The 18294-nt window shown below is 43.1% G+C and overlaps 1 protein-coding gene across 1 annotated transcript; it reads left to right on the plus strand.

Moving 5' to 3' along the window:
• The first annotated feature begins 5844 nt into the window (after positions 1-5844).
• Positions 5845-17636, plus strand: TRIM31 (tripartite motif containing 31). Its single transcript, XM_070456866.1, has 9 exons — positions 5845-6697; positions 7339-7434; positions 8230-8460; positions 9531-9553; positions 10082-10197; positions 13012-13086; positions 14235-14300; positions 14899-15072; positions 16343-17636. Exons 1-9 carry the CDS (start codon positions 6281-6283, stop codon positions 16867-16869), a joined length of 1725 nt encoding a protein of 574 aa, XP_070312967.1. The 5' UTR covers positions 5845-6280; the 3' UTR covers positions 16870-17636.
• Positions 17637-18294: the final 658 nt, after the last annotated feature.

An 18294-nucleotide genomic window follows, 5' to 3' on the forward strand; every position in this document is an offset into this window, starting at 1 on the left:
CCACTTCACCACCAGGGAAGTCCCTGTAGCAGCTTTTTTATATCTCAAAGAAATTGATTCTTACTCTTTGATTAATTTATGAATCAAATTACTAATAGTTCTCCTAGTTTTCATTTGTCATTTGAATTTATTTTTATAAATTTCATCATGTAAAAACATTTTTCTTTATTAAACATTTTTATTTTTAAAATTTATCATTTAAATTTATCAATATTTTCTGTTTTGTGACCGATTTATAAAGACCTTCCCACTCTGAAACTATAAAATAATTTTCCTGTGGTTTCTTCTAGTGCTTTTATATTTCCATTTTTTTTTTAACTTTAAGCTATGTCTGTTCGGAATTTAGCCCAGTTTAAGGTAGAGGGAGTGCATTCAATGCATTGATTTTTTTCTAAATCGCTTTCTTCTTGATCCAATTATCATTTATTCAGTTACAATTGGAGATGGGATCTTTATTAAGTACTAAACGCCTGTATGTATTTTGGCTATTTCTGAACTTTCTACTCTGCACTATTCCTGATCTTGTGTTCATGCCATACTACTGAGTCTCTGTAATATGAATCAATAATATAATGAGGTCATTTTCCCCCACATGTACTTTTTTTTACATTCTTTTCCGTAATTCCTCTTTTTCATAGCTGCTCGTACTCATTTATCCTTGTGACCTTTATTTTTTTTTTAATATTTATTTATTTGATTGGCTGTGCAGGGACTTGGTTGCCACACAGGGGATTTTTGATCTTTGTTGCTGCATGTGAGATCTTTAGTTGTAGCATGTGGGATGTAGTTCCCTGACCAGGGATCAAACCCAAGGCCACCTGCCTTGAGAGCACAAAGTCTTAGCCATTGAACCACCAGGAAAGTCCCCACACTTCTTATTTACAGCCCCTTCCAGCTCTCTTGCCTCCTGTTTTGTTTTTAACTTTTGAAAATTATTTATTTTAATTTGGCTGCACTGGGTCTTAGTTGTGGCATGCGAGATCTAGCTCCCTGACCCGGGATAAACCCGGGCCGGCTGCCCTGGGAGCACAGACTCTTAACCACTGGACCACCAGGGAAGTCCCTTTCCTCCTATTTTATTGGCTAAATTTTCTTTATTAATATTTTTCCCTTTGCTGCTTTGAAAGTTATAATTTCTATTCCTTTAGTACTTATCCTTGAAATTTTATCTTATGTCATTAACTTCATATTTTTGTAACAAAGTCTAAAAATTTAAGTATCTTTAGACTCCTAAAATATTAGCTCCCTTAGGTAGGTTTTTAGCTATCCTCCAAACTCCCCCCTGCTGCTAATTCCTGTATTATAGTTGTCTAAAATTTTAGCTCTACTTTTTTGAAGACAAAACTTTTGTTTCTAATGTTTTTTTACAGTCAGTGGTATACAATATTTACCAATACTGTTGAATTATGTTTTGTTTGCTTTGTGCATCACACTCCCATTGTGGAGCCTTTTTCTCTCTCTCTCTCCTTAAAAGATAAATTTCAGGAGATTTTTCAGCAAGATTCCAAGGATCTCCCATGACTTCCTTGGCAATCCAGTAGGTAAGACTCCACACTCTGAATACAGGGCATTTTGTATGCCCTGGGCATGTTTGATACCTGGTGGAGGAACTAAGATCCCACAAAGGGAAAAACAGACTTCAAAGAGGAAAAAAGAAAAGATTTCAAGGATCCCCTGGTGGAAAATTAGTTTTTTTAATGTCCAAAAACATCTTTATTTTGCCTTCCTTTATGAATAATAGATTAAATGAATATAAACACCTTGGTTTGGTAATTTCCCCCCACTTCTTAGAAATATTAGTATCAGTTTTAAAGATTTACTTGCATGTTGATGTATGGCAGAAACCAACACAATATTGTAAAGCAATTATCCTCCAATTAAAAATAAATTTCAAAGATTTACTTGTTCTTTGATAGGTACGCTGCTATTTCATTCTGGCAGCTTTTGCAGTTTTCTCTTTCATTCTCTTCAGTTGCATTACAAAGTGTTTTTAGTGTGAAATTGTTTATTTTTCACATGTTGTGCTTGATATTTGGTGCATTTTCAGGGGACCTGTAAAATCTGAAAAAACAAAAAAACCTAAAGCCTTTTTCTCTTCATATTTTGCTCCTCCATTTCCTCTCTTCTCTTCTTCTGAACTTCTGACTGGACACACGTTGGAGTGTTTTGATTTACCCTCCATATCTCTGACCTTACTTGGTTTCTGCCGCTTAGTGAGTCTCTGTGCTGTGTGTTAGTAAACTTCTCAGAGGGTGCCAACCCAGCACTATCTTACATTCATGAATTCTCTCATTGACTGGTTGTAGTTTTTTACCTTTAAAAAATATTTTGTCTATTATTAGTATGTCATTGAAAGAGGAGGGAGTAGTGGTGGCCGTGTGAATTTACATCCTCATCTTGACGCCAAATCATTTTTCTATATTACTGCTATTAACCCTTGACATGTCATATTAATGCTAGTAAATCCTCTTTAGCTATTATTTGCCCTTTGATTTTTTATGGCATTATTTTCCATGTTGAAATTTTTGTTTTGTTTTTGGTAATCTGTCAATATTTTAATTTTATGTCTTCTTTTTTTTTTTTTTAGTCATTCCAAATAGCTGTCTCACATTATGAATAAATATTATTCTAAATTTTAATATTTTCATATTTGATCTTTAAATTACCTAGAATTTTTGTTTATGGTATACAGTGCAAGTCTAACTTTGTTTCCTTCTAGATAGTCAATTATGGCAACAAGTGGGACTATATAAAGCTAAAAAGCTTCTGCATAGCAAAAGAAACAATGAACAAAATGGAAAAACAACCTATGGGACGAGAGAAAATATTTGCAAGTCATATATCAAATAAGAGGTTAATATCCAACGTGTTTAAGAAACTCCTACAGCTCAATAGTAAAATCCCACAAATAATACAATTAGTCTATTGAAGAGACTGGGGCTTCCATGGCGGCTCAGGCAGTAAAGTATCCACCTGCAACGCTGGTGACCCAGGTTTGATCCCTGGGTCGGGAAGATCCCTGGAGAAGGATATGGCAACCCACTCCAGTGGAGAATGGAACGGCAACCCACCCCCATTCTTGCCTGGAGAATCCCATGGACAGAGGATCCCAGCAAGCTGCAGTCCATGGGATCGCAGAGAGTCAAACACAACTGAATCACTAACACTATAAGAGACTGAATAGACATTTTTCCAAAGGAGACATACATATGGCCAAAAGGTACATGAAAAGGTGCTCAACATCACTAAGTCATCAGGGAAATGCAAATCAAAATCACAATGACATATCACCTCACACCTGTCAGAATGGCTATCATCGAAAAGACAACAAATGCTGCTGAGAATGTGGAGAAAAGGGAACCTTGGTGTACTACTGGTAAATGTAAATTGGTGCAGCTACTATGGAAAACAGTATGGAAGATCCTCAAAAAAATTAAAACTAGAACTACCATAGGATCCAGCAATCCCACTATATGTCTGAAGGAAATAAAATCCAGAATTCAAAGAGATATCTGCATTCCCATGATAACTGCACTTTGTTCCCAAAAGTCATGACTTGGAGACAACCTTAAGTATTCATCAACAGATGAATGGAGAAAGCAAATACTATTGTATTGTGTGTATTTTATTTATTTAAAATATTCATTTATTTGGCTGCATCAGGTCTTAGTTGTGGATAAAGCAAATACTGTATATAATCAGGTCTTAGTTGTGGATAAAGTAAATACTGTATATAGCCAGGTCTTAGTCGTGGCATGAAGAATCTTCATTGTGTCGCATGGAATCTTTTCTTGTTGCACAGGTTCCCGAGTGCGCACGCTTTCTTAGCTGTGGCACGTGGGCTTATTTCCTCTGTGGCATGTGGGATTTAGCTCCCCAGTGGATTCTTAACTACTGGATCACCAGCAAAGTCTCTCAAATGTATTTAAAGTCAGCCATAAAAAGATGGGAAATCCTGACATTTGTGACAGTAAGAATGGACATGGGGGCATTGGGCTAAGTAAAATGTCAGACAGTGAAAGTCATGTCTGACTCTTTGCTACAGTCCATGGAATTCTCCAGGCCAGAATACTGGAGTGGGTAACCTTTCCCTTCTCCAGGGGATCTTCCCAACCCAGGGATTGAACCCAGGTCTCCCGCATTGTGGGCAGATTCTTTACCAGCTGAACCATAAGGGAAGCCCAAGAATACTGGAGTGGGTAGCCTATCCCTTCACCAGGGAATCTTCCCAACTCAGGAACTTAACCGGGGTCTCCTGAATTGCAGGGGAATTCTTTACCAACTGAGCTACCAAGGAAGCCTGATATGTCAGACAAATGGCAGACAAGAGAAAGACAAATACTGTAGGATTTCACTTGTATATGGAAACTAAAAGCACCGCACTCATAGACACAGATAGAATGCTGGTTGCCAGGGTCTGAGGGGTGAGAAAAATTTGAAGGTGTGGATCAAGGGGTATAATACAAAATTTCAGTTAATAAGTTTCAGGGATGTCATGTACAGTGTGTGACTATAGTTTAGTATATACTCAAAAGTTGCTACAAGAATAGATCTTTAATGCTCTCACCATAACAATGACAACAACAAAAAAGTTATTTATGTGAGGAGAAGGATGTGTTAACTAACCTTATTGTGGTAAACATCTCACAATATGTACCTGTGCCAAATCATCACATCACATCACATTAAGCCTTCACAATGCTGCATGTCAATTATATCAATAAAGCTGGGGGTGGGGGAAGGTGAGATGTCTTCAGGAGCTAGGCAGACAAGAGACAGTAGGAAGTGGTAGGAAAAATAAAACATCCATCCTCTCTAAAGTCATACAAATTATTATGTCTAAAATCACTATATCAAATGAAACCTACCTATAAGTTAAATTCTGCCTCCAGGAGCCAGCAGTTTAGGATGAGAATAAACTATAAAATATTATACAAATGTTAAGATGCTTTAATTTCACCTTAAAGCAAACAGAGGAAGGCCTTTTCATAACATTTCTGAAATGAAGGCATAACACTTCTGAAAACCTTGGCTTCCAACAGTTTCTATAATTAAGGTAACCATAAAACTCATCATCCAACCTGGATACTTCTGAGAATGGAAGGATGTTCTATTCATTACAGCAGGTCAAAGGTGAAACCCAGCACTCTCCCAAGGTAAACCAAAATATACAATCACTCTGATTATAGTAATAAAATTACCCACAACAACTGTCTGACTTAAATATTAAGATCAGATAAAAATGAAAGATGTGTTTCTCGAGGGAGACAGATGGCAGATGCTGGAGAGAGAGGAGGTAAGGGTGGCAGCTGGGATCCAGATGAAATGGGAAGAGAGAAAGGACCCTTCCCTTATACAAGAGGGAAGTAGCAAAGGTTGCAATGTAAATGGGTTGAGCTACAGAAGGGAGTGTAGGTGATGGTGGTTGGGGGAAGACAATCCAGAGATCAAGTAAGCACCAAGAAGTAGGAAGAAACAGAAACAACGAAGAATGAGCATGGACACACCAGAGTATTTAAGATGTCTGGAAAAAAAAAAAAAATCCAGAAGAGGACAGACTGATCCAGGTGCTGCAGGGAAGTAAAAAAGTCAACTAGGATGGAGAACAGAGAATGACCTTTCAGCAAGGAAGTTCTTTGCTGGTCCCACTGTACTAGGCATCTCCCCAGGGGAGGAATGGTTGCCTCTCCTTTTAACTGGAAACTCCCTGAGCGGGTGATTATATTTTCTATATTTGCACAAAATACTTAAAAGTGTGGAACCAAATTATAAGAGGTAGAGAATTATCCGCTTCCTTTTCATATGTTCTCCCAAGGTTTGGGCTCTGCATGAGATGCTCAAATCATTACTGGTGAACTGGCTGTGACCTTTCGGGAAGCATTTTCCTGTCCCTCCACTCCTTCCCTGAACCTCTGGGGATGGACTTTGGTGCCCTTCTAATCTCAGTTAACTGCCTCATAAATACCTTTAATTAGTCCAAGGTTCAGGAATACTTACCCCATTTTATAAGCACTGTATATTCATTTGCTGAATCCATTCATTCTCAAGAGGCAGTGAGATAGCATTGCCCATCTGTTTCCCTCTTTATAATATTTCCTACCTTCTAATTTTGACTCTCTGCTACTATTGTTTTTTTCCTCTCTCCTTTTCCTCTCTCTCTGATTCTCTAATTAATAGACTCTGACCTCCATCGTCTCTGTTATTTTCTCTTTTCCTAGAACCAATGTCCACAGCTGACTTCTAGACTTCCAACAGACTTGAAGAAGCCCTTGGCCCCATCATGGCCCATCAACAGTTTTCCGGTAAGCTTCAAGAAGAAGTGATTTGCCCCATTTGCATGGATATTCTGCAGTACCCTGCTACCATCGACTGCGGGCACAACTTCTGCCTCAGTTGCATCACTCAGACCAGGGGAGCAGCAGACAGCATCCTTAAATGTCCCCTCTGCAACAAAATTGTGAGGAGGGGCACGATCACGCCCAACTGGCTCTTGGTAAATCTGGTGGAGAAAATCCAAGCTATGGATCCCTCGGAGATGCAGCCAGAAAAGGAAGAGCTGAGATGTCTAAGGCACGGAGAGAAATGTCATTACTTCTGTGAGGTGGATGGCAAGTTCCTCTGCGTGGTGTGTTGTCAATCCAAGGACCACAAAACCCACAACGCAACTCTGATAGAAGAAGCTGCCCAGAGTTATCAGGTAGATATTTGGGGGTCCCTTTTATGTTCCCCCATCAGTCCAGGAGTTCAGTGAGGACCTGGAAACTGTCATCTCCTCCCTCTGGGTTTGTACCCATTGCCCCCATCTGAGTAGAAAATTTGCCGTCATGCCCAGTAGTTTCAAAAGTCTAAGACTGGAGAACTGATGCTTGTTGTGACCAAGGTATAATGGAGAATGGAAAGAACACGGAATTTCGAGTCAGAGGTGTAAGTTCAGGTTCAGACTCCTGAACTTTCTATAGATCCTTCAAGGAGTCACTTTACCTCTCTGAGCTCCAGGTGCCTCCTCTTTAAATGGGGCACACAAATTGTACTTCTTAAGAGTCGTAGGTATGACAAATGAGAGAAGGTTTGTGGAAGTCCTTTGATAACCCCCAAAGCACATCCAAATGTTAGTCATAATTTATTAGCTGTAACTTATTACCACATTCCTTTCTTGTAGGTCACTTAGGCTCCAGAGTTCTTCCTCCCCCATCACACCCCAGCCCCCAGCTTTAACAGGAAAGGGGGATCTATTAATAATGACACAAGGACTCGCCCACCATCCCAAGAGATCAGGAGGGCATCACGAGGTCAGGAGGGCTCCAGGCACAACTTGCCAAGACAACTCTCTCCCAACAGGAGCGGATCCAATCACAAATTGAGGTCTTGCAGCAAAAGGAGAGGGAGATAATTCAGATGAAGTCACAAGGTGAACACAGGATCAATGTCTTCATGGTAAGAAAAAACTCAGGTGTGGGTCTCTCTGTCCATGAGCTCAAAAGCAGAAACAGTATCTCTGCAAAACTCCTAGAATTCCTTATTACACTGACCACTCAAAAAGACCTCATTGACAAAGAAACAGATACAGAATGGGATGGAGTGTAGGAGGGACAGAAAGAATTGTGGCATCAGGGGTAAGGGTGTGTTCCAGCCTTCTCCTCTTCTACAGCACTTGGTTTGCCAGTGCTAGCACCTTCCACGTCCAGCCTCGTGTTGTTGGAGTAGGTTGGCTGCTTTGGTCTCCTCCACCTGGGGACAGGTAGTGTAAGGAAAGCTGGTGCTGGTCTCAGAATTGGAAATACCAGTTTCAAGACCCGTCTCTGCCCCTCACAGTCTCTTACTTACCTGGAAACTGACTTCTCAAGTTAGAAAATGAAGACACTATGAACCCACTCAAATATCTGTACCTGTTTTGTGTGTGGGTGTGTGTAAAAAGGAAAAAAAAATCTATGTGAAAGCAGATTATAAACTGAAAAGACTTCTGGAAATATGAGTACTTAATACTTAGGTATTAAGTATTAGCTACCTGTCCTTGAAGGCAAAATATGTAAATAAATAACCTAAAATGAAAACAAGGCACATAGTAAGGGCTTTCAAAAGTTTGTTCTCCTCCCATTTCCTTTCCTCCATGTCTGCCACTGCACGTTGCTCAGAATAAACTTAATAAAATGATAACTTTGAATAAAATGAGATAGAAGGAACTTTGAGGCCATCGCCTCATCTTCTGAATGTCCACTTTCTTGCCCCCAGACCCAGGTGGAATTAGAGAAGCAGAAGGTCATCACAGCCTTCAACCAGCTGCATCAGGTGCTAATGGAGGAGAAGAGCTTCCTCTTGTCCCGGATCAACTGGCTGGGTCAGGAGATCTCCAAGGGGGAGAAATTCTATGTCGTTTCCACCAAGATGCAGCTGGACAATCTCAGGAAGCTTAAGGATTCCCTGAAGTCCAGGCAGTGTCTGCCGCCAGGCCAGCTGCTCCAGGTGTGTGTCCCTTGGGGACCAAGTTGTAAAAACATAGGGACCCCTCCCCAGTTACAGATCAGAGCACTGGTCACGTGGCAGGATACCAGAGTTGCCTCCATCTTCCTTACCCCAGCTCACTGCTGTCCAATAGAAACACTGTGTGAGCCATAATTTACAAATATATTTCACACTATGTATATAATTTAGAAATACAATGTGAGCTATATGTGTAATTTAGAATTCTTTTGCAAGCCACAAATATGACTTAAACTTTTTACTTGTAGCCACATTAAAAAGATAAAAAAAACACAGGTAAAATTAAGTGAAATATTTTATTTTACCCAATATATCCAAAGTATTATAATTTCAATCATTAACCAATATTTTTAAAGTATTAATGAAATATTTTATGAACTTCTTCCTTTAAAAAAATTGAGTCTGTAAAATCTGGTATATGTTTGGCAGATCTCAGTTCAGACATTATATTTTGAATGGTTGAATTAAATGACTCTGACCAAATCAATATAGTTGTGGTCAATGGAAAAAGTATTTTACACTATTTCAGTTTTTTTTTTAATTTAAATTTGGATTGGTGACTCTAATAAAATTTAAAAATTTGGTTCCTGGTCATACTAGCCATGTTTCAAAGTGTTCAATAGCCACGTGTGACTGGTGGCTGTCATACTGGACAGTGCGGGTCTAGGTGGTGCACAAGATAAGCTGAGCTCCCTCCTGAATCTGTCTCCCACTCCCACTAGTTCAGAAATCCATTTCTTTTTTTTTAAAGAAAGACCACACAAAGCCATTCCAGCCCTTTTCCTGTCTGTCTTCTCCCTTCTCCGGTTTAGTCTCGGAGACAAAACTTATTTTCAAACAAGTCAGTTAGTTCCTCTTGAGGTCTGATCATTTTCCTGCCTACTGACATATGGGACACTTCCTGGAGGAACCTTTATGGAGATGTTCGTATGGGAAGAGAGATGTTCTCATTCCACCTGCTCTACCCCATGCCCTGCATGGTCGGTACTTCCTCCTTGGCTCCCATGAATCAGCCAAGTGCTAAGACTGTGCTGTTTTTCTTTCTCTTCTAGGACATCAAAATTGCCTTGTGCAGGTATGATGGGCCACCCCAAGTGCATTTTGCCCACTGATTCATTCATCTTACAATGCTCAACATACATTCAAATACTCAACATTCTTCCCTCCCAAGTTCCTGTCTACTCTGTCTAACTGCAGTCAGGTACTTAGGCTGCAGCTTAAGCTGAGTTGGTTACTAAAGAGAAGAGCTGTTTCTCTTTACTTTCCTATTTCTTCATCACAGATTCTCCTATTTGCTTGCACTTCCTGCATGACCCCTTGCTCAACTAGATGGCTCCTGGGTCTCCTACCCCATCTCTCTGCCCCCTTCCTCTCTGCTTCTTTCTGGCTTATCTCCCATCTGCATTTCCATATCACACTACGCCCCACCTCACCCTGGCCCCATATCCCTAGCCCTGGCCTCCTGACTCTCAGCTCACTATCCTCTGATTTCCTTCCCTACCCCCAAGGCTCCATCACCTCATCCCCACCTCTTTGTCACAGCTCTTCCTCCCCTGCACCCCATCCCTTGACCTCACCATCCAGTTCAGCCATATCTTCCTAGGAGTGAAGGATTTAGCTTTCTCAACCCAACCCCTGTTTCAATGGGCCTGGAGAAAAAACTCAGTGACATCAAATCACGGCATGATTCCCTCACAGAGAGCCTGAAGAGATTCAAAGGTAAGGAAGAGGTTGTCACTAACTCAGTTCACCTCCCTTTGGGGGATTCTTCCTCCATCATCCCGAAGAAATGGAACTGTAGCTCATCCATGCCAATAGTAATTATAGAGGACATTTCCAATGCCAGGCTCTCTGCCGGGCACTTTCCAGGCATCTGTCTTTTCAGGCATTTCTTGCACTCTGTCTTCATGTTTCACCTGTTTGCCTCCCTGACTCTTCTTGTGAAAGCTGCGAGAGGTTCTCATGCCTGGCACAGTGACTGGCAGGGAGGTGGTAGACCAGTTGTCTGGTGGGCCAGAACTGGGGTTCAATCTATTTCTGACTACAGAACACAAGAAAATAGATTCAAAGTCAATGACATTTTAGGGAAATCCTTCTTGCAGCCTTTCAGGGAAACAGAAGTCAGACAGAAATAGATGATTTGGGCTTTAGATATTTGGTCAGATATTTTTCAAAAACATGTCTGGGATTACAACTAGGAAGACAGCTATGTATTATAAGGACTCCCTTCACAGCAAAGGTTGTGCTTGTCTAAACCAGGAGTAGAGAGAGCTGGATGGAGTTTTCTCCCAGGAAATATCACAAGAGTCTCCCAACCCCAGATCCCTCCCATATGCCTCTGGAAAAAGAGGACCAGGATAATGCCCCCAAGAATACCACTCGTTCAGCTAAGAATCTCCACTCCCCAGACACAGAGTTTTGTTCTTAATTTTGTTGTTTTGAACTTTTCTTTTCCCTAGTAACTGCTTTGCTTTGTCCAGTTCTCCCATCCCACGTGATGTAATCTCATGTAATCCAACAATTTCATAGTCATTTCAGGTTTTCATAGTCATTCCAATTTGGTTCTGAAGTTCCCTGGTGGCCTAGTGGTTAGGATGCTGGCCTTTCACTGCCATGGCCTGGGTTCAATCTCACATAGAAGAACTACAATCTAAAAAATAAAATTAAATAGTTTTGCTTCAGTTTAGAATTTCAATAAAGGGATTTATTACCTTTTCACTTTGGCACAGGCTGGGATTGGGCATGGAGAAGGGGGCTACAAATACACTCTTTACCTTTTGGCACAGATGAACGTGGTCTGCTGTATTTTCTCCCCCCTACCCCCACACGCAGTCCCCTAACTCCCACCTGGCCCTCTTAAAGTCCACTGGATGGAGGGGGTGCTGGGGGCCTACTTACAACACTGGTCTAATCTCCATAGCTGCCTAGTCTGAGGATGGTTGCCTCCTGTTGGGGAATGACTGGGTCTGGGAAACCAGAGGTGGAGGGGGTTGGTGGCTGGACCCTGAAGGCCCTGGAAGCATAGCATTCCTGGCCAGTGTTTGCTCTGGCTCCAGGTGTGTGGATCCCTCATAAGAGGGTCGCTGAACATTCCCTATGGCTGGGCTGGTGGCCCTCAGAGGAGATCCCCTGTGTCTCCCTCCACCTATACCCAGGGCTGGCTGTCTCCTGTCCTGGACTAGAAGGGTACAGAGGCCCAGAGGCAGCCCCTCATCTAGGAGTCCCACTCTATAGCTCTTCCCTTAGTCCAGCACCCCTACAGCAAGTGCAGGCTGGACACAGGCCATCGTCCCTGAGTTATGGGCTCATTCTCCAACCACACATAGTCTTTTGTCCTCTGCCCCTATTTCCATGAGGGTACACAGACGTTGACAGCCCTCCATGTCTGGGAGATGGGGGCACAGAACTCCCTCCTTGGGGAGAACCAGGACAGAAGGGCACTGGGCGCCTTGGTCTGGAGCTCCCTTGCCTTTCCTCTCTTGAGTCTTCTCTTATCGGGAGGAGAGGGATTGCCACCCAGGCTTTAAGTAGGTGGGACCATCCTTTACCACAGCCTGTGCCTGAGTGGCTGGCACCACAGCAGACCTTCTTCTGAAGCCAAAGCGTGAGGCCAAACAGCACCTTTTGTCCCTCAGCCCTTTCTCCTCAGTTCTCCTCACTAGGAAGGGCCTAGATTTGTGCTGCCCAATATGTTGGCTACTAGCCACACATGCACTTGGGCATTTGAAATGTGGCTCGTCCAAAGTCAGGTGTGCTGCTAGTGAAGGAAACATGTCAGATTTCACAAGACTTAGTGTGAAAATAGAATGTAAAATATAGTAATAATTTTTTATAGGTTGAAAGGCAATATTTTTAAAATAATGGTTTACTTATTTATTTACTTTTAAAATTTTTTCATTTATTTTTATTAGTTGGAGGCTAATTACAGTATTGTAGTGGTTTTTGCCATACATTGACATGAATCAGCCATGGATTTACATGTTAAATAATGGTTTAAATAGAAGATATAATTAAAAATTAATTTTATCAGCTTCTTTTCACTTTACTTTTTGTAATGTGACTACTAAGAAAGTAAGTAAATGTTAGTCACTCAGTCGTACCCAACTCTTTGCGACCCTGTGGACTGCAGCCCACCAGGCTCCTGTGTCCATGAGATTTTCCAGGCAAGGATACTGGAGTGGGGTGCCATTTCCTTTTCCAGGGGATCTTCCAGACCCAGGGATTGAACCCAGGTCTCCTGTACTGCAGGCAAATTTTTTACTGACTGAGCTACAAGGGAAGCCCTTCCCTGGTGACTACTAGAAAATTTAATATGTTATTTGTGACTTGAGGGTATTTCTACTGGACAGTGCTGGGCCAGAGAGCCACTCCAGGATAACAGAAAGAGCATCTCTCAGAGTTTTACACCTTGGTCCACTAGGAATATGAGAGTCAAGTTCAAGGCATTTGAAATTTGGTGCCCGCTGTGTGATCATGGGTTCCTGGTTCAAACTCTCTGAATTTACTCCATCTCATTCTTTTCTCTCTCCACAGACAATCTCCAGGCTGACAGCAAGAAAGATAAAAGCAAATTCCTCAGAGGCATGACTGAGGAAGACAGAAAGAGCTGTAAGTGATGACTGCTCCTGCCATTTGGGGAAAGTGAAAAAAGCAAAGGGGAAGAATTCTCTCTGGTTACACGGAGGCCAAATATAGGTGAATCCCCATTCCTCATCAAGGCAGAAGCACAGGCATATGGATATATTTTATTATTTTAAACTCAGGTAACTCACAAAACAGAGACTAATCCCAAAATTTTGAAATATTTAAAAGTAACAGAAAATTCTGGGACTTCCCTGATTGTCCAGTGGGTAAGACTCCACACTTCTAATTCAGGGGGCATGGGTTTGATCCCTAGTTGGGGAACTAAGATCCCACATGTTGTATGACATGCCTCCCCCCCCCTGCCCCCACAAAAAAGTAACAGAAAGTTGCAAATTTATTCCTCCATTCCTCAGAGTAAGGGAGGAAAAGATAAGACAAGGAGAAGACAAAAGCAGCTCAGTCTCTGCAGTAGTAGCTGCCATCAGCCATGGGCTGGGTTTCTGGTTGTAAGTCAGGTCATGACAGCCCAGGGGAGGGAGACCCCCTGTAACCGCAGCCTATGCCCAAGCCATCAGAGATGGCCCTGCTATCTGAGATGTTAACACCAGAAGTACCATTTCTTCAAGAGCCACCATGTGCTAAGCAGTCCACATCTAGAAGTTCAAAATCTCACTACCATCCTCCTAGACAGGTGTTATTATTGGCAATTTGCGATCAATAAGGCCCCTGCAACTTCAGAGAGGTGAAGTCAATTACCCAAGTCACATGACTATTAAGTGGAAAAGACAGCATTAGAAATCATTTTGCCAAAGCCAGAAACTACACAATGCCTTCCAAAGCCGAGAGCAGAACTTAAGATTCTGTTCCGCCAATGTTTCTCCACCAGAGGAGCTATCGGTGTTTGCGCATGGCAAGCCTCCACTGTGCTCTATGCCTTGCGGTCTGCTGAATCACATCCCAGGCCTCAGGAAACATTCTAGGCCAGTAGAGTACCCCCTCTTTGCAGGCATTGGGACAACCTGAAAGGCTTCTATACTTCCTCATGACCTGGGGGCAGCCCTTACTGAGAATCACCAATTCTTGTACTTATTGATGGTGGCAGGCTGTTTGGTTTTTAGTTCGCAGCTTCCAGTTATCGAGATCAACACTGGTTTTCTCTCACCAATTCCTAGGGCACCTGTCAGAGAAAAACTATCCTAAAGTGAACAAAACCTCGGAGCCTGAGCTGACCCCTCCAGGTAAGAGTCCTGCCCCTGAATGCTGGTGGCTTCTAATGGTGAAGTCAAGGAACCTCCAAGTCCACAGGGGGTGAAATGCTGTCCCCACCCAAGCACCTGGAGGGTATGCAGTTAATGGTCAAGAAGTCACCTGCAATGTGGAAGATTGGCTCTATCCCTGGGTCGAGAAGATCCCCTGGAGAAGGGAATGGCTACCCACTCCAGTATTCTTGCATGGAGAATTCCATGGACAGACGAGCCTGGTGGGCTACAGTCCACGGAGTCACAAAGAGTCTGATATGACTGAGTGACTAGTGCACACACATACAATTAAAAGGAAAAATTACAATTAGAGGGAAAAAAATAACTAAAGTAAGCTTAACCAGTGGAGACAGCTTACAATTAGAGGGGTTTTAATAAACTGTTCCCTTATCTATCATTCAGTAAGGCAAGCCCAAGAATTTCTGTTGGTCCCCAGCTACTGGAACCATGTGGGCAGTTTCACTTTCCTGAGTCTACCCCTGATTCCTCCTGCTGTGTCTAGAGCTTGGTAGCACTTTCTGGCATTGCTGCTTTGCCCCCACTGACCTCTCTTCTCTCCTCTCCTTCTCCCTCAAAGTTGACAGAACAACTAAATCAGTGCTGCCAAATCCCAAACTCTCAATTTCACTCAGCCCACTCTTCCGGAGCCGAAACACGGCCTCTTTTGTTTCTTATTCATCAAACCTGGACAGCTCTGACAACCTGGGGAGCCCTGGAGCTACGAATATTGAAGAGCTCAAGACGGTGATAGGTGAGTGGCTGAGAATAGTGAAAGGTCCCTGAGGGAGTGGAGATGGGGATGGAGGTGAGAACTTGGAGAAGGGAGCAGGTGTTCTTAAGCAAAAGGAGGATGACCCAGCACTAGGCTTCTGTTTACTGCTTTGGCTGTGGTGCCCCCTGGTGGATAAAGGAAGTCGCTATAGTTGGCTGCTCTGGCCCACTATTTTTTTTCAACTACCAAGGCATCATTTTAGCTAGGGTGGAATCTAGAGACCAGTAAGAACTACCTGGGCCCCAATCCACCTAACTCATCCCATGATTCTGACCACTCTTCTTCCTTTTCCCCACATTCCCACATCCTCCATTTCTCCTACACGCCCCATCCAGTAAGTAAACATTAAATCATACTAGAGTAAGACAAGGACTTCCCTGTAGCTCAAACAGTAAAGAATCTGCCTGCAACGCAGGAGACCGGGGTTCGATCCCTGGGTTGGGAATATCCTCTGGAGATAGTAATGGCAAGCCACTCCAGTATTCTTGCCTGGAGAATCCCATAGACAGAGGAGCCTGTCGGGCTACAGTCTGTGGGGCTGCAAAGAGTCGGACATGACTGAGCAACTAAGACACAGACAGGAGTAAGAGGATGAGGCTCCCATTCCTAAGTCTTTGGCAAGGACTGGAACCACAGCTCCCCAAGGGTGGGGGCCTTCTACCTTTAACAAGCTATAACTTAATATCCAAATCCAATTAAAAGTGTGTGTGGGGCAGACTTCCCCAGTGGTTAAGACCCCATGCTTCCACTTCAGGGACAGTGGGTTCCAACCCTGGTGGGGGAACCAAGATACTGCATGCTGCGCACCCACCGCCCCGCCCCGCCCCCCAAAGTGTGCATATGTGGTGAGAAGGGGGCTGACAGTTCCTCCTTCTGTACTCCACCCCTCCACTGAACCCTGTTTTTGAGGGGTTGTACTTTAGAAAATTACTCGAGCTCAGACCATCTGAACCTCGACATCTCTTATAGAAGCCTCAAATCTTGTTCTAGATATGAGGACCACAGGAAACGGGGAAGGAAGAGGAGATAGTCTCAGTTCTGAGTGTTGAAATGACACCTCCCCACCACCAATGGAGACCACCCTCAGAGCTGCATATGGTGAAATTTAGGGATTAACGCCAAGGAGGGGGCGGGGGGCTAGGACGTCTCTGGGGGCAAAGGTGACTGTGACTATGTAGGGAAAGCCATCCTAAAGGGGGCCGGATGGCTTGACCTGGGGTTGCCCCTCTTTCTCCTCATCTTTCCGCAGACACACTGACCCTGGATGCGGCCTCGGCTCACCCAGATCTCATCATTTCCCAGGATCTGAAGACAGTGACGCTGACGCCGGTTCTTCAGAGCGTCTGCGCTGAGCCCACCGACCCCGAGCGCTTCTATCCGTTCCGCTGTGTCCTGGGCTTGCCAGGCCTCTGCTCCGGCTGCCAGACCTGGGAGGCGGAGCTCCAAGGGCCCGGGGGCGGGGGCTGCGTGGTGGGCGTGGCCTCGGAGCCAGTACCTAGGAAGGGCATGTTGCAGATAGAGCCCTTGAGTGGCTTTTGGGCGCTGCGCATCGCGGGCTCCGAGTGCCAGGCGCTCACCGCGGCCGGCACCCGCGAGGATCTCTCGGTCTGTCCCAGGAAAGTGGGCGTCCGCGTGAATCACGAGTGCGGCGAGATCGTGTTCTGCGACGCCACCACGAGCAACCACCTCTACACCTTCCACGCCTCGTTTCCAGGGCAGATCTTCCCCTTTTTCCGGCTCCTGTTTCCCGGCACCCAGATCACCCTGAGTCCCTAGAGCTGTTCCTTTGCTTTCCTCTGTGTCTCCTCCCCGTTACCCTCTCGCTTTGGGTTGTGTGGGATATGTGCTGTAGGGTTGAAGCTAGACTTCCAGGAACACTTTAGGAAAGTTACACTCTTTTGGCTTCTTGATGGAGGCCTGATATCTCTGAAATTCCCCCCACGGCCCCCACCCCACCGTTTACTTTTACCTTTCTCCCCAGTATACCTAGGTTGAAAAGGAAGCTTCAAATACACAAGGCTATTTATTGTCGCATTATAAATCAATAGGTAACAATGAAGATTCTGCAATGAGAATGTTGGTTGAGATGCAGATTTCAGGGGACCACACACTGATTTGAGGCTGTGGCTTTTATCCTCGATGCCCTTGAGAGTGTGTGCAGGCTTGGCCCATCTAGACCTCTTGCTTTTGAGGGACCTGAAAAACATGACGCTGGATCGCTGGTGGTTGTCTCCCCAGAGACTCAGTCAGGTCTAGACCTTTTGCAAGTGAGGACTATCTGTCTATTATTTTAGGATGACCTCCAGGATATATTAGGTGAAAAAAAGCCAAGATGGAAAATAGTGCACACAGCATGTTACACATTACCTAAGAAAAGGGGAAATGTAAATATACATTTTTTTAGCTTATATTTATTTTTTAAGTGGAAGGATAAACCAAAACCTAACAAAAACACTTACCTTTGGGAGGAGGGAAAACCAAGTGGAAGACATAGAAATTAGGCTTTGGAATTATGTAAATATTTTACATCATTATAAAACAAAATTAAAACAAGAGGAACCTATCTCTGTATGTAGTTGGTAGCTTAAATTCTCTGTAGTTGGTAACTTCTTAGGAGTTATTTTAGGTGACTTTAAAACACAGTAATTTAGCTGTATCTCCTTAGTGGAATATAGCCTAATGACAAAAAGAACTGAAAATAAAACTTAAAATTTTCAGTTATCTTCTTGATAATAATATTTTTGTTGTTATTCTGAATTTATTATGTATTATGTTGTTTAGTCCCTAAGTCATATCTGACTCTTTTGTGACTCTATGGCTTCTCTGTCCATGGGATTTTCCAGGCAAGAATACTGGAGTGGGTTGCCATTTCCTTCTCCAGAAGATATTCCTGATCCAGGGAGTCAACCTGTTTCCTGCATTAGCAGGCAGATTCTTTACTGCTGAACCACCTGGGTAGCCCATATATTATGTACATGTACATATATACACATATATAATAAGATAAAGAAAATAAGCAATTATGTTAACATTACCAGGAACCAAGATTTTCAACCTGAAAGATTAGTTTTCTCTTATGATTATGACATAAAAGAAGAGAAATAAAAGCATGGTGATCCCAAATTTGCATTGGAAAATCATAATGTGATAAACTCATGATGCATTTTCCTTAAAAAATAATAAAATGTATTTCTTAGCTTC

The sequence above is a fragment of the Odocoileus virginianus genome, chromosome 27 (genome assembly GCF_023699985.2).
Source record: "Odocoileus virginianus isolate 20LAN1187 ecotype Illinois chromosome 27, Ovbor_1.2, whole genome shotgun sequence".
Taxonomy (NCBI): domain Eukaryota; kingdom Metazoa; phylum Chordata; class Mammalia; order Artiodactyla; family Cervidae; genus Odocoileus; species Odocoileus virginianus.